We start from the raw sequence: 20,982 nt of genomic DNA, 5'->3' as shown, positions 1-20,982 counted from the left end.
ACTAATACCTAATCATCTGATCTAACCTCCACCCCATCCACAGAAGTGAAAAAAGTAGCATTACTAAGGTTAGAACTCACAAAGGGGAGTTCCACCTTTTCTAAAAGTTTTACAAGACTGTATGTAGCTCAACTGTACTTCAGTTGGTTTGTTATTTCTCACAAAAGCACAAGCAGATCTTATGAGGTAGATGAATCCCTGAAAAGCAAATGAACTGTGACCATCAGCGTTACTGTCCGCTCAGGAGGATGGTCAGAGGGTGGAGCACTCACCCTCGTCATCAGTACTATTAGAATGGATCTCAGGAGATGAGTCAGACTGGGATGATGAAAATTCTTCTTTCCATTTCTTCCGTTTCTTTGGTGGTGGCTCAGCCTTTATTTTTAGCTGTTTAACTTTGGGCTTCACAGAAGGAGTTTTTGTAGTTGTACTTTTTGATGTTGGAGGATCGGAAGTTTTACTGCTACTACTTGGCTTAGGTTGAACAGCTCTGCAATGTTACAAACTTCATTAATACACTTAAATCTTGTACTAAAATAAATTAGAAGAAAAAAAGTAAGAATCATAGGAGAAAAGATTACTTAAATACCCTCATCAATTCCTCTAAAATGAAATACATCTCAATAGCAACTTCCATTAAATTTTCTTTCTTTATGTAGTACTGGGGTTGGAACCCGGGGCATTGTACCTGAGCTACACCCCCAGCCCTATTTTTTATTCTTAATTTTGAAACAGGGTCTCACTGAGTTGCAAAGGGCCTCACTGAGTAGCAGCTGAAGCTGTCCGCAAACCACGATCCTTCTGTCTCAGCCTCCTGAATGCTGGGATTACAAGCTTGCACCACCACTCCTGGCCCATTAAATTTTCTTGAAATACAATTTTTATATCAGCATTTAATATTCAGTTATTAGGGGACAATTAATTCAATCCCTATTCTTCTCTCTTCATTCCTCCTCTTCTTTTATGGACTCGTTTCCTAGAGATTATGAAGCTGTACAAAAGACGATCAGTGAGCTGAGGAAAGAAAAGCCTGCTAAACATGTGGTAGCCAAATCCAGCTCTGACCTTCAGACGCTACCAAGCTGTGATGGTACCAAGTTTTCATGAAGAAAACCAAATGCATCTGCCCAAGAGCCCTCAAAGATCTGCTCTATGCTGGATCTAGAGATCTGAGTGGATAAGCTGGGCGTGGTGGCGCACGCTTATAATCCCAGCATTTGGGAGGCTGAGACCTGGAGGATCGTGGTTCGCGGACAGCCTCAGCTACTTAGGCCCTCTGCAACTCAGTGAGACCCGGTTTCAAAATAATGAATAAAAAATAGGGCAGGGGGTATAGAGGTCAAATGCCCCTGGGTTCCATCCCCAGACCCGCAAAAAACAAAAAAAAAACCAAAGAGATTTGAGTGGATAGAATTACATTGTAAAAAATAAGTGAGCTGCTTCCAAAAGGTGAAAAATCTTATTCATGTCCATAGATTGAGATTATCTAGGGTCATACTCACTTTCCCAAGAGACAAGAACAGGTTATTTATCATCCAGATTCATGCTGCAGACAACCCAGGAACATTAATTTATGATGATAATTTTATTGTCCACTTTCTTAATAATGCATTGTCTCAGTTTTTAAAAAATGATCTCATAAACTTGATAATCCTTTATTTTCATTATGTAGATAAAAAAAGAATTCAATATCTACTCTATGTTACAATTAAGAGATCGACTCAAACCTTTTTATCCTAAATTCTACTTTTCACTATACAAGGGTAACAGTAAAAGAACTAAGGGAAATAAAAGGGTACCTGCCCCAACAGAGATAGTCATAAGCTGTACAGTACCCGTCTCATTCTTTCAAAGGGAATCACTTATTGCAACAGGTACTGAATTTTTAGAATTGTATATTTTGTAAAACAATTAAGTCTCTTCAGCTGACATAATCATTTATAATAGCCAAAGTGAGCCTATAAATATATTACATAACAAATACCTGATAATCTGTGAAGGTTTATTTCTTGGCTTTTTGGAACACACTCTGACATACTCCTTTTTGTTTGCATTTTCAATGAACTTCACATATATCCTTTTGTATTTACTCTTTGCATCTCCAAAATACCCAAGGTACTAAGGAAAGAAAACACTCTGAATCAAGTAATTGCACAAGCTATATATAAGTTTTACTGTGTTGGTTTGTTTATCACAACCATCCTTTTTGCCTTCTCAAATTCATCTCTGGTCAGGCCAGTTTCACTGAATAAAAATGACCACAGGCTCATTCTTGACGCAAGCCAATTTATGCTGGTTATAAAAGCAATCTCATTTGAAAGATGCTTACTTACTCAAAACTACTGAACAGCTATGAAAGCAGTACAAAAGAATGATTTCTCTCAGTCTTCTGGTAAGTGAAGATATTTGACTGGTAAAATCATCAATATAAGAGCCTCTGAAATGTAAGAGTTCATCTGAAATCTTGAGACTAACATTAATCCCCTTTTCTTTATATTAAAATAAAGTTAAGCAACAGTTATCTAAATATCTGGGATTTACTGATTTTATTTTTACATCACTATCAAAGTATATAGTTAAAAATTCATGATATTTTATATAATAAATATTAAATATGAAATGCATCTAAAACCTAAAAGCATTATACATTTCCCCCATTATCACTGTCAAAATAAAGGCTAATGTATTGGGGGGGGGTACTGAGGGTGGAACCAAGGGGCTTTTCTACCTCCAGGCTATACTCCCAGACCTATTTTATACTTTATTTGGAAACAGGGTCTCACTAAGTTTCTGAGAGCCTCACTAAGTAGCTGAAGCTGACTTTGAACCTGTGCGATCCTCCTGTCTCAGACTCTCAAATGCTGGGATTACAAGTGTGCACCACCACGCTTGGCAAAATAATGTAAACAAACATTTTACTTACACTGTTTGTGGCTGCAAATTCTCTTTGCCCATCTCGAACTTCGGGAACAAATTTTTGTAATAAAGCTTTTTGTACTTTCCAAATAGCTGGGGGTTCTTTTCCTGTTTTTAAAGCCTCCTGTAATAAGCAGAATTAATTACTTATAAAAAGTATAAACATAATTTAGATTTATAGACTCCTTACACCTTCAAGAAATATTAAAGATCTACCTAGCTCAACCTTTTATTTCTCATCTTTGGCTGAATTTCTGCAATAATTCTTTCCCTACATTCTCTTGCAGTGCAGGGGATGAAACCCTGACCATGTGCATAAGCACTCTACTAATGCACTACAGTCCTAGTGAGCAATATATATATTGTGTGTGTGTAGTGCCGGGGATTGAACCTACAGGTTGGGTTTTCTACCACCAAGCTATACTGCCAAGCTTAATTTTAGCTTTTCAATTTGGAAACAGAGTTTGTTAAGTTACTAAGAGCTTAGCTAAATTGTTAAGGCTGGCTTTAAACTGTCTCAGCCTCCCAAGCAATGATATTATAGACGTGTGCCATCATGCCTAGCCCTAGCAATAATTCTTATAAGTTGGTTAGGTCGTTCAGTCTCTACTTAAACTCTTCTAGAAACAGGGAGCTTACTAAAATGAAATAGCTCATTACTTTCCTATACAGCTAAATATTATTGAAAAAATCTTCTACTAATAATACTGTCGTATACTATGTATAAATTTTATAAGAGCATATACATATTTAAAAGACCAAAAACAAATGCGCCAAAATATTTACAACAGTTAAGCTGGGTGTGGTGGTGCACGCTTGTAATCCTCACGCTTGGGAGGCTGAGACAGGAGGATCTCGCAAGTTCAAAGCCAGCCTCAGCTGGCTTAAGAGACCCTGTTTCCAGATAAAATAGGTCTGGGAGTATAGCCCGGAGGTAGAAAACCCCTGGGTTCCATCCCCAGTACCACCAAAAAAATAAATAAATAAAATAAATAAAAAAATAAAAAATTACAAGAGTTATTGTGAATGGTAGGAATATAAATGACTTGAATATTTACTTATTGTTCTAGCTATGCCATTCCTATGTGCCCCAATTTCAAAAAAATAAAAAGATAAAAGCAAAAATGAGCATAGAAAAACTCAAAAATTATCTTAAGCACAGATAAAAAAATTGTTTTGGTACCGAGGACTGAACCCAGGGGCAGTCTACCTCCAAGCTAAACCCCCAGCCCAATATTATATCTTATTTGGAATCAGGGTCTTATTAAGTTGTTGAGAGACTTGCTAAGTTGCCGTGGTTGGCTTTGAACCTGTGCTCCTCCTGTCTCGGCCTCCCAAGTACTGGGATTACAAGCATGCACCACCATGCTTAGCTTCTTTAAATTTTTAAATTATATATCACCATTTTCTCCAAAGTACAAATAGCACATTGAGTTGTTAGCTTGGAAAAAAAATGAACATTTCAAAACTACCGTAATACTAGGGGCGTAGCTCAGTGGTAAAACACCTGCCTACCATGTATAATGCCTTGGGTCCCATCCCATATACCACAAAAACAAAACAAAACAAAACAAAACAAAAAAAACACTGCGATAATTACTTGTACTAAATGCAACTAACTACTAAGAAATATATCATATCAAAATAAAGTTCTTGCCAGGCGTGGTGATGCACACTTGTACTTGGGAGGCTGAGACGAGGATCGCAGATTCTCAGTCAGTCTCGGCTACTTAGCGAGGCCCAATGCAACTTAGTAAAACCCTGTTTCCAAATAAAGAATAAAAAACAGGGCTGGGGGACTTCCGGGAAGATGGCGACCGAGAAAAGCGGGGCTTAAGAGTCCCGCTAACAACCAATCTCCATTACCACAAAAAGAGCGCCTTTCATAGCCAGAAAACACCATCACCAGAAAAACAAAAAAACCACCAGGCTCTAGAGAGAAAGCGGACTGAGAACAGAGCTCAGGGCCACAGAGGAGACACACGCGCCCGAGGACGCGGCAGCAGCGCCATACTGCCGGCGGCAGCGGCGAACTCAGCGGACGGCTACAGCAAGCCGAGGTGAGCCGCTGCGGAACAGCCAGGCGGGATTTCTCGGCGCAGACAGCATTTAAAGCTCCCAGTGGCCGAGCTCAGCACACGCTGCAGGGATTCAGAGTGGAAATCAAAACCAGAGAAGAAAAAATACGCCAGCCTCATGGCCGAGGGCGTGGCAGAGGCGCCATATTGCCACCGGCGGCGGCAGCAGCAGTGAATTCACCGAGTCCAGTACAGCTACATCTGCGTACTCAAGAACAGTGAGTCAAATTGCGGGCCACAGAGGAGAAATCCCAGTATTGTGCCTCCTGGGACTTGACCCAGTGAGGGAGTGGTGGTGGCAGAGATATCACACCATAGGAGAGCGTGCAACCTGGCACCCCCCATAGTTTAAAGCAGCCTCTATCGACTCCCTGGGTCGGAGACTCTGTGATACAACCCAGTAAAGGAGTAGTAGGGTCTGAGATAATACAGACTCGAGATCCAGAGCACCTTAAGTGAAGTCATAGTGACCCAAGGGAAGAACCCAGAGAAGGCACAAACCTCTGAAATCATGGGAAAGAGGAATAACACTGAAGTAATGAATGTGCACAACCCCACAACATCAGAACCTGATAAAACAGAAAATCAGAGATTTCTAGAAGATCAAATCAGGAAAATAACTGTAGAAATAATAGAGGTGCTTCGAAAAGAACTCAGAGAGAGCCAAAAAGAGATAAAGGATGCAATTAATGAAGTAAAGGCCTCAATTCAAAGCACAAACAACCGATTAGACCACATGGAGAACAGAATCTCGCTCTTAGAAGATGAGCAATCCAAAAATGAATGCATAGTTTCTAATCTAGAAAAAGATATCCAACAGCAGGAATCTGACATTGAAGAAATATGGGCCCATCTTAAGAGAGCTAACCTAAGAATAATTGGAATAGAGGAGGGAAAAGAAAGTGATACCAAAGGGATCAACAATCTCTTCAAGGAAGTAATAGCAGAAAATTTTCCAAATATAGAGCAAGAGGTTGATACACAGATCCAGGAAACTTATAGAACTCCCTTTAGACAGGATCCGAGAAGAGGATCCCCACGCCATATAATTGTCAAAATGACCAATGTGGAAGCCAAGCAGAGAATCTTAAAGGCAACAAAAACAAAGGGCCAAGTGACATTCAGAGGCAAACCAATTAGAATCACTCCAGACTTCCCAAACCAAGTCATGAGAGCCAGAAGGGCTTGGAGTAACATATTCCAAACTCTGAAAGAAAACAACTTCCAGCCAAAAATTTCCTACCCAGCAAAACTTTCTATCAAATTAGATGGAGAAATAAGAAGCTTCCATGACAAACAGAAACTGAAGGAATTTATGTCTTCAAAACCAGCGCTAGAGAAAATACTCAAAGAGATTAACTACAAAGAAGAAATAGGTAACACTCACCAGAACCAGAGAAACAAGAGTTTCCATCCAACAGACAACTAAGATTGGTTATCTGTGGAGATTCATTATTTATGTTAGTCTTTTACCTATCTCTAAATGGTATTGTTTGCCTTTATTGTTGTTAATTTTTAGGATTTCTAGTTGGAATATTAATATACCTTCAGATATAGCATTTGGAAATATTTTATCCAATTCTATTAGTAACTTTTAACTCTGTTTACATTGTCTTTGGATATACAATATTTTCTTTTATTTTTTAGGGAGTTTGTATATTCTTCTGTTGCCTGTGCCATTGAAATCATATCCAAGAAATCACTGCCAATTTCAATGTTGTGAGGTTTTATGACCCAGATTTTCTCCTAAAAGTTTATAGTCTTAAGATTTATATTTAGGTCTTTTATCTAGTTTGAGTTAATACTTGTATGTGGGATTAGGTAAGGGTCCAATTTTATTCTTTTCCATGTAATTATTATTTTTCAACAATATTTAGTTAAAAGATTATTATTTCCACCACCAAATCTTCGTGGAAACCTTGTCAAAAATAACTTGACAATATAGGGAAGAAGTTAGTTCTAGGCTTGTATTTAACTCCAATGGTCTATATATCTGCCTTTAGAACAGTACTACACTGTTTCAATTATTGTAGCTTTATATGGTTTGAAATCAGAAAATATACATCTTCTAGCTTTGTTTTTGCTTCGAGATTGTATTGGGTATCTAGAGTCCATATTCCATATCAGGATAGATTTTTTTCTGAAAAATAAATATATGATAGTTTCACCTAAAAAAAAAGAAAAAAAATATTCTCTGGTAAGAAAGAAAGCAAAAAGAAATATTGAAATGTTATCTTTAAGACATCAAAAGCTTGGTATCAGACAAGTGAAACTGTTATGTGAGATTATCATTTTTAATTTTGGATAAATTGCTATAATACTAGATGTCAACCACTAAGCCAAGCATGGGAGGGAGGGATGGGGAGAGAATGGGGTGGGGATCGGGTGGGGGCTGACTGGGCGATGTGTGCATGTATGTCTACAAAAGTTTGTATCCCACTATGATGTATGAATACAGTGCACCAATAAAATAAAATTAAAAAAAAAAAAAAAAAAAAAAAAACAGGGCTGGGGGTGTAGTTCGGAGGTAGAATGCCTCTGGATTCCACCCCCAGTACCCCCAAAAATAAAGTTTTTTTTTTTTTTGGTAGTACTGGGAATTGAACTCGGGGTCATTTTACCTCCAAGATAGAACCCCTCCAGTCCTATTTTATTTTGAAACAGGGTCTCAATAGGTTGCTGAGAGTCTCTTTAAATTGCTGAGGCTGGTTTTGAACCTGTTATCCTCCTTTCTCAACCTCCCAAGTACTGGGATTACAGGTATGCACCACAACACGTGGCCATGGCCAAAAAGAAGTTTTCTTTTCTTTTCTTTTGGTGGTACTGGGGGTGGAAACCAGAGGGTTTCTACCTCCAGGCTATACTCCCAGACCTATTTTATATTTTATTAGGAAATAGGGTCTCACTAAGTTGCTGAGAGCCTCACTAAGTAGCTGAGACTGGTTCTGAATCTGTGCAATCCTGTCTCAACCTCCCAAGCGAGGGGATTACAAGTGTGTGCCACTATGCCCAGATAAAGTTTTATTTTCAATGACTTCCCTTTTTTTCAGGTCTGTGGATTGAACCCAGGGGCATTCGATCACTGAATTATACCCCCTGCCCTATTTTTTATTCTTTTTTTTTGGGGGGGGGGGTCTGGGGATGGAACCCAGGGGCATTTGACCTCCAAGCTACACCCCCTGCCCTATTTTTTTTTTTTAATTCTTTATTTTGAAACCAGGTCTCACTGAGTTGCAGAGGGTTTCACTAAGTATGAGGCTGTCTGCGAACCACAATCCTCCGATTTCTCTTTTTTGTGTGTGGTACTGGGGTTCCTGGAAGTCCTTCTACCTCTGGGCTACACTCCCAGACCTATTTTTTATATTTTTGAAACAGGGTCTCTTAAGCCAGCGCAGCTGGCTTCAAACCTGTGCGATCCGCCTGTCTCCGCCTCCCAAGCGCAGGGATTACAAGTGTGCGCCACCACGCCCGGCCTCGATCCTCCGATTTCAGCCTCCCGAATGCTGGGATTACAAGCATGTGCCATCACGCTTGGCTTATTCTTTATTTTGAAACAGGGTCTCACTACATTGCAGAGGAACTCACTAAGTAGCTGAGGCTGTCTGCAAACTGCCATACTCCTATCTTAGCCTCCCAAATGCTGGAATTACAAGCATGTGTCACCACACCCAGCTAAGCTTAGACTAACTTTAAAAACATATCCGTAACTAGAGTAGACGTTTGCTCTTTAAGTTTTCATGAAGGCTATCATAGGCACTATAACTAAACTATGACCTTTAAACCCAAGAACATTCACATCACCTTAAATGTCTCTATATCTTCTATCTTTACCACAAATTCATCACGTTCTCTGTATTGGCCTTCTCCTCCACTTTCTGTGTTTTCATCATCTGTAAAACCTTCTATGGCAACAGCACTCTGTTCTTTTGCAAATTGGTCTGAAGGAAGACCATCAAGTTGTATGGGTTTTGTGGGTTCTGTAGAGTTTGTGCTTTCCAGGATGTTCACTGCACAGGTAGTAGAGTGGAGAGCTTCTTGCTTAGCTGCACCCACAGTGGTGGAGGAAGCAGCAGCAGCACCAGTAGTACTGACCGATGGGCTAGGTGCCACCTGTAGGGCTTCTGAAACAAAATCAAGCAAATGCAAAGCAGTAATATAAATATTAAACATTTGCATGCTTAAAGTAAAATCTGAACAGTTTTAAAAGAAAGGCTTAATTATTTTTTAATCAATTGGTTGAAACAGTCAAAACCACAGGAAGAAATTAAGGAATGACTATTAATTTCTAAGAATCAAGATGTGAGAATTGACTTAATGACAAGACTGAAATGCAAACCTCCATCTATGTACCTACTCTTCCCCCAAAACTCCACTTTAAGTAGAACAAATAAAGACATATAACACATATATATTTATGGGGGTTACTGAGGATTGAATCCAGGGACATTCTACCTCTAAGCTATACCCCTAGCCACTCATCTCCCATTTCCTATTTTTTAGCTTTTGTTTTAGCACTAAATTGCTGAAGCTAGCCTTGAACATGCAATCCTTTTGTATTAGTGCCCCAAGCACTGGGATTATAAGCATGTGTCACCAAGCCTGGCCTGGCCGCCCTTTTTATCTCCCCCCACCTCCAGGTCTGGGGATCGAACCCAGGGGCATTTTTTATACTTTATTTTGAAATCAAGTCTCACTAAGTTGCAGAGGGCCTAAGTAGCTGAGGCTGTCTGTGAACCATGATCCTCCTGTCTCAGCCTCCCAAATGCTGGGATTACAAGTGTGAGCCACCACCGCCACCGCTGCCGCCACCGCCACCACCACCACGCCCGGCGGTCTATTTTTTTTTTTAATGGTGCTGGGGATTGAACCCAGGGGCATTCTACCTTGGAGCTATACCCCCAGCCCTTATTTTTTATTCTTTATTTTGAAAGAGGGCCTCCTTAAATTGTGAAGGGCCTCACTAAGTAACTGAGGCTGGCTATGAACCTGTAATCCTCTGGTCTCAGTCTCTCAAATACTGGGATTACAATTGAGATTACAACTGGGATTACTAGTGTGCGCCGCCACCACCATGCCTGACTTTACTTTTTTTATTATTTTATTTTATTTTTTTGGTGGTTCTGGGGGTGGAACCCAGAGGCTTTCTACCTCCGTGCTATACTCCCAGACCTATTTTATATTTTATTTGAAAACAGGGTCTCACTAAATTGCTAAGAGCCTCACTAAACTGAGGCTGGCTTCGAATCTGCGTGATCCTCCTGTCTCAGCCTCCCAAGTGCGGGGATTACAAGCATGCATCACCACGCCTGGTTTTCTTTTTTTATTTTTAGAATCAGAGTCTCACTAAATTGCTGAGGCTGGCCTGGAATTTGCATTCCTTCTGTCTCAGCCTCTCAAATATTGGGATTTCAGTGAAACCTGGCTTGAACAAAGGTGTATTTAAAAGAAAACTGGGCTGGGCGTGGTTGCACAAGCTAGTAATTGCAGCATTCAGGAGGAGGAGAACAGACTAGAAGGATCATGGTCAGGGACAGCCTGAGCTACTTAGTGAGGCCCTTTGCAACTAATTGAGACACTGTTTAAAGATAAAGGATAAAAAATAGGGGTGGGCCAGGCGTGGTGGTGCACTCTTATAATCCTAGTATTCCGGAGGCTGAGAGCTTGGTTCCATGGACAGCCTCAGCTATATAGTGAGGCCCTCCATAACTTAGTGAGACCCTGTTTCAAAATAAAGAAAAAACAAACAAACAAACAAACAAAAAAACAGGCCAGGATGTGTAGCTCAGGGTCAAATGTCCTGGAGTTCTGTCCCCAGACTCGCAAAAAAAAAAGAAAAAAAAAAGGGTGGGTATGTCTCTGAGGTAGAATGCCCCTGGGGTTCCATCCCCATCACCACACACAAAAAAGGAGGTCAAAACTCAAATAACCATTCAAGAAAGACAGTGAGAACACACACTGAATCAAGTAGGATTTGGCCAGAATGTGGCTAACAAAAACTAAATCCCACTCAGGAGACAAAATATAAAAATAGTATATTAAAGTCAAAGTCAAGGAGAGGGAGAGAGAGAGAGCAAGCGAGAGAGAGAGAGAGAGAGAGAGAGAGAGAGAGAGAGAGAGAGAGAGACACACACACACACACACACAGACAGACAGACAGACAGACAGACAGACAGACAGAGGACAGACTGGGGATGGAACCCAGGGGCATTCTACCCCCAAGCTACACACCCAGCCCTACTTTATTTTATTTTTTAATTTGAAACAGGGCCTCACTAAGTTGCTAAGGCTGGCCATGAACCTGTGATCCTCCTTGTCTCAGCCTCCCAGATATTGGGATTACAAGCACATGCCACCATGCCCTGCTAGTAGTTTAGTTTTCTGAAAAGAACCATTTAATAAGCAAAACCCTTTCACAGGCTGACAAGGAAAAAGGTACAGAAATCACTAGGAGAAAGAAAGTTCACATTAGCTACAGAAGCAAAGGAGACTAAAAACTGGAAGGAATACTAATGTATAATTTATTTTTTTGTTCTGGGAATTGAACCCAGAGGCATTCTACGTTCAAGTTATACTCACGGCCCAATTTTATTTATTTGGAAACAGGGTCTCACTAAGTTGCAGAGGGCCTTGCTAAGTTGATAAGGCTGCCTTCAAGTCTGTGATCCTCCTGTCTCAGCCTCCCAAATACTGTGATTACAGGCATGTGCTACTATGCCCAGCACACTATGTATAATTTTAAAATCTAAATAAAAGAAACCATTTTATTTTCTAAAAAATATACCATTCCTAAAATGGCCCAGATAGATCAATTTACCTCAGGGAAAAAATGTGAAAGCATCTCAAGAGATAAGTGAGTGAGACGCTGTTTCAAAACAAAAATTAAAATGGTTCAGTGTTACAGACTGGGAGAGTATGGTTTTGGGGAAATTGTTCCTGGGGACCCCTGTTAGGGTCCCGGACATACTTTCCCTCAAACTAAAACCCAAAACAACCAAAAACAGAAAAAGAAAAAAAAAAAAAAAGTGGTTTTCTTGTCCTAAGCTAAGAATAAAAATGCATAGCTTGGACAGTTGCTAAAGATTTAGTTTATTAAAAAGACAGAAATACAGAAAATAGAAATACAGCCCCATGCCAGAGTGGCATGGAGGGGTGACTCGAATGAATACACTGAAGGATCTCATCATGTTCATGTAATCCTGACAGAGTAAACATCCCTATAAGGTACCTCCCCTCACCCTGTAAGGTACCTTCCCCAGCCAGGTGTGGCAAGGCATTTCCTACCATCTTAGCTAGCTTACCTAATCATGTAGATCTGTCTTTAGATAAAGGCCTAGTTCTCCTCTCCTATTGACTATTTGTTTTTGGTGTTCTTTCTTGATTCCACATATCTTAGCCAATTACCTTCTAAAACACATTTTGTACCGGTATTGGGAACAGCCTAGGAAGATTTGAGAAAGCTATGATTATTAATATATTTCAAAAATTGGGTGAGGGGCAAAATGGGCAAGGACTTGGTTTCTGCCTAAAAGCAGGCAACTATTCCAACATAAATTAACCTAGCTAAAAGTAATTAACAAGTCAATAGGAGAGGAGAAATAGGCCTTTCTCTATCTAAAGACAGATCTACATGATAAGCCAGCTAAGATGGTAGGAGGGGTCGACCTTCAGGAGACACTTTGCCACACCTTGCTGGGGAGGTATCTTACAGGATAAGGGGAGGTACCTTACAGGGGTTCACTACATCAGAATTACGTAAACATGATGGAGGTCATGTGTATAAAAAGTCCGGTCCATGTGCTGTATCTTGTGAGTGGTGAGTTGGCCCGGGCCGCCCTCCCACCTCATGCCATTTTGGCATGGGGCTGTAACTATTTTCTGAATTTCTATTTTCTGTATTTCTATCTTTTTAATAAACTTCTTTAAATCTTCAGCAATTGTCCAGGCTATGCATATTTATTCTTAGCTTAGGACAAGAACCCATGGTTTTTCTGTTTTGGGTCGTTTGGGGTTTTGTTATGGGTTGGGGGAAAGTGTGTCCGGGACCCTCGCAGAGGTTCCTAGGGAACAGTTTCCCCACGACCACAGACCACATTCTCTCAATCCGTAACAAAAGCATTAATGCTGGGATTACAAGCATGTGCTACCACGCCCAGCTTCACGAGTAATTCTATAAAATGACTTCAAAAATAATTTTGCAAGATGATATATCTGCTGGACTAAAACATGGAGAAGAAAGCAGTGATGCCAGGCATGGTGGCACATACCTGTAATCCCAGTACTTGGGAGGATGAGACAGGAGGATCATAGGTTCGAGGACAACCTTAGCAACGCAGAAAGACTATCCACAATTTAGTGAGAACCTGTTTTTTTTTTTAAAAAGAAAATATGGCTGGGGTGTAGCTCAGAGGTAGAATGCCCCTGGGTTCAATCCCCAACTACCATACATACACAAGAAACAAAAGAAAGCAGTGTAGGTAAAATCTAGTCTAAGAATCACAATTGTGAAAAGGAGGTCAGAGGTATAAGAAACAAGAAATTCCACTGTCAAAGAAATAGTGTTTGGCAAGGTGGGGCATGCCTGATAGCCCAGTACCAAAGAAGTTCAAACAGGAGGACCGTAGTTTTAAGGCCAGCCTCAAAAACTTAGTGAGAACTTCAACAACTTTTTGAGATCTAATTTTAAAATCCCCAATACAAAAAAGAAGAGAGAAAGTGAAAAGGACAAAGAATAAAACAGAAAAACTGTTACATATTACCTTTGTTTTTCTATGCTGTTCAAAATAATTTTCCTAAGCAGAAGCAATAATCAGCTTTTTTTTTTTTTTAAGTGGTACTGGGGTTTGGACCCAGGGGCATTCTACTTCTAAACTACATCCTCTGCCCTATTTTATTTTTTATTTTGAAACAGGTTCTCACTTAGTTGCCTAAGTTGCTATGGTGGACCTCAAACCTATGGTCCTCCTGTTTCAGACACCCAAGTACTAGGACTACAGGCATGCACCACCATGCCTGGCTATCAGCTTTCCTTCTTTTATAAAGACAAATCTGACAACCACACGGAGGAAGGCCTGGGGTAGAGACTAGTGAGAAACATTCTAATGAGAAGTTTGTTGCAACAGTTAAAGCAAGTATGTGTTCTTGCAGATGAGGCAACAGGATTGGTGAAAACTCCAAAGATCTGATAGTAAGAATTAGGTTGATGGTGATGACTGTACACTAAAAATGAGATGAGTGTCTGGAAGAAACTAATTTAGATTCTTGTTTTAGATTAGAGACTGCAAATGATTTATCCTAGGAATGACAAAGGAAAGATAACAATAATTTCAAAGCAATCTGAATTGAGAGAGAAGGGTGTAAAATCTTACTAGGATTGGCCACATCCACAGTAATGTCTTAGAACTAAAACTCATTTTCATGATGCTAATTTCCCTATGTAAGAACATGAAATTCTTTAGAAATGTATTTATTATCAGTTATTTATGGTAAAAGATGGGGGACAGCGGTTGTTTCACATCATTTTACTAGTTAAAGGTGGTCTCAAGCCCAGAAAAACAGTTAAGAAGTACACTACAAAACAGAGTTTAGTTCTGTTGTTGTTTTGTGTGTTTTTGCAGTAGAGATTGAACCCAGGGCCATTCTACCTCTGAGCTATACCCCCAACCCTATTTTTTATTCTTTATTTTGAAACAGAGTCTCACTGAGTTGCAGAGGGCCTAAGTAGCTGAGGATGCCTGTGAACCACAATCCGCCTGTCTCAACCTCCCAAATACTGGAGTTACGAGCGTATACCACCATGCCCAGCTCAAAATACAGTTTAAGTCTTAAAGCACAACCTTATTCAAACAGAAAAGCTCAGGAGGAATACAGGCTCTATAGCCATACAAACTAGGGTTCAGATTCTAGTCCTGTTAACTGCTAGCTATACAGACGTAGGCAATTCATTGACTTTCTATTTGATCATCTGTACAGTGGAGATGATAATGCATATCTCATAATATTGCTATCAGTTCCTGACACAGAGATGGTATCTATATATCTCTTTCTTGTCATGTTCCTCAAGATACTAACTTTATACTTACCCGTCAATTATTTACGAAAAGTAGTGCTTCTAAAACTTTTTTTATTAACTACAGAATAAACTGAAACACATACCTAAAGATGGATATATAATTTGGGGCCAGTACAAACTTGCAAGATTTTGTTTTAATTAATGTACATGCTGCACATAACCATATCTATATAGTAAAATGTTAATCTTCAGGTAAAGTTGGCATATCAAGGAAACGTCAAGTTCATACAACAGGGCCCCCAATACCCTGCTTTATATTCAAAAGCTACCTCAAGTTGTCTCAGGCTATAGAAATCTAGATACCTTATGGTAGAAGTTGAAGTTATGATGTCTGTGGCAAAAAGTCAAGAAAAGCATAACTGTTCAACCTAAAACTCAGAATTTTCCTAGGCAAGGTAAGTGTTCAAAACTAGTCTCTTAAGATACCTGCTTATATATTTTGTCTTGAAAATGTATTTGCAGATCTGCTTTAAGCTAAAAACTTAAATTGTAGGCTATCGTTAGGAAAAAAAAAAAACAACAGTAGAAAGTCTTAACTGTAAACCTATTTAAAACATTACCTGTTTTCTTTTTATCAGAATCTGCATCCAATGCAGTAAAGGGAGTAGAGATGTTTTTATAAATATCCTGACTGCACACTCCAGGATCATCTTCATCAGAAGAAAATGAAGACAAATTTTCCAAGTTTTTAAGTTTGTTATCAACTTTTTCTGATGGACTGTTACCCCCAGTTTCAGATACTAAAGGTGTGGTCTTTGGAAGTGGCGGCGGACAAAATGTACGGACAATTTGGGTCCCTGGTCGTCTGGTCCTGTTAGGCGTTCGTACAGCAAGAGTGGAAAACTGCTGCTTGGGTCCAGATTTCAGAAAATCTAAGAAAGAAGCAATAAATCCTGTTTTGACTTCTGGCTGTTTTTCCTCTACTTCTTTGATCTTCTGTCTCATTTTTTCTTGATGTTGAGAGCCATCATGGCAGCTCTCTGAGGGAGGAGGAGTATATGATAAATATATATCTGTTCCTCTGGGATTCTGGCATTTGCCTTGTGTAGTTCTTTTCAGCTGTTTCTGATTACTGTTGTCTTCCTCTTTAGGTTGTCCTTTGCCTTTAGCTTTTTTCTTTGGAATGTTAAAATGTACTAAATCTTGATTTTCTTCTTCATTCTTGACACTGATTGCATCCCCAGGTTGGGCCATGGCCAACAGTGCAAGCCCACTTCTAGTAGGGTTCACTGACACACTACTGTCATCACTGCCTAAGGTAAATTCACTCTCAGATGTAGCATTCTCTCCACTCAAGCTTCTATTACTAGAAACAAACTCTGGGTTTCTGTTCTTATTTAACATATTATCAACAGGAACTTCACTGTCTTCTTCAGATTCATGATTGGTTGCAGACTGTTTTTTGAATGGGCCAGAATTTTGTTCCTGACCTTCATGACTTGGTCCAATAACTGCTGAAGTTACCTTAGTTGATATAGTTTGACCAGGTGTTTCAACATGCTGTTGATCGAGAGTCATTTTTGACTGAAGGGTAGGTATGGGTGAAAGGTTTGCAGTTACCTGATTTCCATTTAAAGAAATATCGTTTATATTCTGTGGCTTTCCTACTGTAGCTGTTATAGAGTTAAAATCTGAAGCCACATGCCTCACATCTAGGGACTGCTGAAAATGAGATTTAGAATCACTGTCTTCAACAGTCTGCATGGTTTCATTTGAAGCTGACTTGGAAAAATCAGAAGGTGTAACCCCACAAGCTGCTGCTGTAGCTGCTAATATATCATCTACATTTGATAAAATATTTCTTTCATCCCCAAGAAGAATTGCCTCTGGGAAACATATTGCTCCAAGAGAAACAAACTGATTCTTTGAATCATGCTGATTTGTTTCACTGAAATGGCCCTTTGTTGTAAGATGCTGTTGTAATGGTTTTGAAGATTCGGAAAGGTCCATTTTCATAATTTCAGAATTCTGAGGATGGAGCTGTTGCTGAGAATGATCACCATTGCTCTGGATAATATGACCATCCATTTGAAGGAAAGGCTGTACTATTCGTTGAGGACTATGAACACGCTGTACTTGTAAAGATGTTTTCACTTGTCCTAAACCTGCCTGTAGTATTGACTGCTGAAGCATCTGTAAATCACAGGTAGAATCTAAAAGAACCTGTGTATTAGGAAGAGAAGCCTGATGGCCATGTCCTAAAGCATGATTTGGAATTTGAATCTGAGACGAGGCATTAATTATTTGATCATGCTGTTCCTGGACCTTGGCTTCATGTACCTTATGTATAAGAGAATGCTGTTGGCTTAGGTCTTTAGTATTCAACTGTATTTGTGGAGTTTGCATTAAACTAGTTTTCTTAAGATCAAGAGTTGCTGCATTATTAACTTGGCCAATTTGTTGGTTAAGTTGTGTCACTGAACCAACCATGTTTTCTTCTTTTTTTGATCCTTGTAGAGTAATACCAACAACTTGATCTTCAAGATGGGAATTACTTCTGATTACACTCTGAGGATATCTGTCATCTGTCTTGGACATCTTATAAGTTGATTCTTGAGCATTAATTTCCCCATCAGACAGCCTTTGGGTTGATGTCTCAAGAGATCCTTGTGGCTGTAATGCCTGTAACTCTTGAATTGGAAAATCACCTTCTTGCTTTGAAGATGTATACATATTTGAGTCAAGTTTCCTTTCAGCGTAAGACTTTGGATCAGAAGAAGATATATTATTTTGTAATGTCTGACAATGAGTAGAGGGTACAAAAGAAGATGACTGGACCGCAGGCAAAAACTTTTGGGACTGGGGAGATGATGAGCCTTGCGTCTGAGCAGTTGGGGAAGAATGCATAGAAATGTAATTTTGAGTTGGGCTAGAATCTGGCAAATTCTGAGTCTGAGAGGCAGAAGAATAAGAAAGAGAAGGGGCTGTTAATGTCAGGGACTGGCCTGAAGCATAACTTTCTGAAGGACTAACAACTGACAAAACTTGTGACTGAGATGAGTAACTAACCTGTGTCTGGCTGACTGGTGATAGGCCCTGAGTATGACCAGAAGAAAAACTTTGAGACTGACTGACTGAAGACAGATCTCTTGTTTGAGCAGGGTAACTCTCATTTCTAACTGAAGATAACACTTCTTGCTGACTGGATGAATAACTAAGTGTCTGATTTTCTGGAGTAAGTGGCTGAGATGACCCAGAAAAAGTCAATGTTTTATATAAGGATGGCAATTTCTCAACCTTGCTGGGCCTATAAACCTGTGAATGAACAATAGATGGCACATTATGTGGCTGTACTAGACCATAATTCTGAGACTGACTAACCGATAAAAGGCTTGGTAGCTGTGCTGTAGAATAAATTTGTGCTTGACCCGATATGACAGAACTCTGATTATGTAAAGGTTTGGAATAGCTTAGTGTTTGCATTGGAGGAATTATACTTGGAGGTTTTGCAATCTTAGTTGATGTTAGTGGTTCTTTCGTAGAACAGCTGTTTACTTTTGTACTAGAAGGAAGATACCCTGATGATGGAATTGCAGATGAGTAAGACTGACCGAGTTCCATCGATACTTGTGGGGTCTTCTGTTGCAATTGCAATCCTCCATTGCTCACCTGAGTAGAATCTCCAACTGGGCTACAGGATAAGGATGATTGCCTGGTTGTTTCCTGAAAATTAACTGCACTTGTACTTGATAGATAACTATGTAAGGAATGCTGTGAACCAGTCAGTTGTGCCTGAATAGAATGGGTACCTGAAGGCCGCTGATGGTGTTTGATAACACTACATTCTCGAAGAAGAGCTCTTTCAATGGAAGAAGTAGAACTAGTGAAGAGAGTTGAACTGTAGGCCTGAGGAGTTTGCTGGGCTCCTCCAAGTGCTGAAGGCAACAAACTAAACTGAGGTTGTAAAAGATGGGGAGCAGACTCTTGAGCTGAGCGATATGTTGAAGACTGAGGTGGTATACTGTTACTCAATGCAGAACCGCCCAGGCGCTCAAATGCCAAAGCAGTTGGAACAGTTCCCTGGGAAGTCTTAATTTGTAGCAAAGGGTCATGAGGACTTAAAATTCCATTAGATGTAGTGTTAAAAGTTGAGTCCTGAAGCACCAAAGGTGATGTGGTAGCAAAGTTTCTATTGCTAAAGGTGGTAGGATGCTGATAAGCAGAAAGGGCAGATGGTGGAAGTGTTCCAGTGGTTGGCGAAGGCCCAGTAACAAACAGCTCTGTTGTTGCTGAGGAAGGCATCCCTATGAAGAGAAGGTTCAAAAAGTTTTGTGCAATTATACCACAAATACTTAAATGCTTTAAAATAAGTGACTTATATGACTCAACCCACCAAAGTATTTTATGATCGAAAAGCCTGAGAAATTAGCTCTGTATATAAACAGTGAAAATTACATTTCATAGTAGCCCCCCTCCCCCACTTCTTGTGGCACTGGGGATTGAACCTAGGGGACTTCTACTTGGAGCTACACCCCTAGCCCTATTGCCCTATTTTATTTTTATTTTTTTGACTTTTGGGTGTGTGTAGTACTGGGTTTTGAATCCAAGGACATTTTTTAAATTTTGTTTTTATTTTATTTTTATTTTCAAACAGGGTTGATGAGAGTCTCACTATTTGCTGATGCTGTCCTTGAACCTGTGATACTCCTGTCTCAGCCTCCCAAAGTACTGGGATTACAAGTGTGCACCACCACACCTAGCTTATTTTTATTTTTGAAACAGGGTCTTTATAGGTTGACAACAGCCTCACTACTTGCTGAGGCTGCCTTCAAATGTATGATCTTCCTGTCTCAGCCTCCCAATTACTGGGATTACAAACCTGTACCACCATGCGGAGCAAAAGAGTTTGCTTTCTTAAAGCAAAAATACAATTTTAAAAGTTTCAGCATCCCAGGCATGATGGCACATGCCTGTAATCCCAGTATTTGGTATGCTGAGACAGAAAAATCACATCAGCAACATCAGCCTTAACAACTTTTTTTGTGTGTGTGGTACTGAAGGTGGAACCCAGGGGCTTTTCTACCTCAGGACTATACTTCCAGACCTATATTTTTTTATACTTTATTTGGAAACAAGGTCTTACTAAGTTGCTGAGAGCCTCACTAAGTAGCTGAGGCTGGCTTTGAACCTTTGTCATCCTCCTGTCTCAGCCTCCCAAGCGCTGGGATTACAAGCTTGCGCCATCATGCCCAGCCACATACATTTAAAATAAAATAAAAGAGATGGGGGTGAAGCACAGAGGTAGAACACAACAGGTTAATCCTCAGTAACACAAAAATCAATCAATCCGTAAAATAGGATTGGGGGTGTAGGTCGGAAGTAGAATGTCACTGGGTTCATTCTCCAGTACCACAAATTAATTTAAAAAAGGTTTCAAAGCTGGGCGTGGTGGCACTTGCTTGTAATCCCAGCATTTGAGAGGCTGAGAAAGGAGGATCATGGTTCACAGACAGTCTCAACTACTTAGTGAGGCCCTTTGCAACTCAGTGAGACCCTGTTTCAAAATAAAAAGAAAAAATAGGACTCAGGGTGTAGCCTGGAGGTAGAATGCCTCTGGGTTCCATCCCAAGTAATGCAAAAAAAAAAAAAAAAAAAAAAAAAAAAGTTTTGGCAATTCGTTTCTATAATTGTAATACAGGCAAATTGGGGTGTGTGTGTGTGTGTGTGTGTGTGTATGGTCTTGAGGATTGAACTCAGGAGCATTCTACCTCCATGCTATACTCCCAGTCCTATTTTATTTTTTATTTGAAACAGGGTCTCACTAAGTTGTGGAAGCCTTATCAAGTTACTGAGGTTGACCCCAAACCTATGATCCTCTTGTCTTAGCCTCCCAAGTACTGGAATCAAAAGCATGAACCACTATGCCCAGCTAAGACCAGCTTATATATAATTGAACAAGGCCATATGAAAATTAAGAAA

General features: G+C 39.8%; 1 protein-coding gene across 5 annotated transcripts in view; it reads right to left on the bottom strand.

Annotated features, from left to right (window-relative positions):
• The window catches only part of QSER1 (glutamine and serine rich 1), a gene marked incomplete at both ends in the record, with an annotated part of 72,477 nt that overhangs the window by 18,758 nt on the left and 32,737 nt on the right, over positions 1-20,982 (bottom strand). For all 5 annotated transcript variants that reach the window (XM_080717200.1, XM_080717202.1, XM_080717201.1 and 2 more), the window contains 5 exons: positions 273-490; positions 1,985-2,118; positions 2,924-3,040; positions 8,796-9,115; positions 15,624-19,307. In XM_080717200.1, the coding sequence (XP_080573326.1) occupies positions 273-490; positions 1,985-2,118; positions 2,924-3,040; positions 8,796-9,115; positions 15,624-19,307 (4,473 nt within the window). The remainder of the gene's footprint in view (positions 1-272; positions 491-1,984; positions 2,119-2,923; positions 3,041-8,795; positions 9,116-15,623; positions 19,308-20,982) is intronic.

Source organism: Muscardinus avellanarius (assembly GCF_963383645.1).
Source record: "Muscardinus avellanarius genome assembly, chromosome: 1".
Classification (NCBI taxonomy): domain Eukaryota; kingdom Metazoa; phylum Chordata; class Mammalia; order Rodentia; family Gliridae; genus Muscardinus; species Muscardinus avellanarius.
The sequence above is the reverse complement of the archived record's forward strand: the minus strand, read 5'-3'. Positions and strand labels throughout refer to the sequence as shown.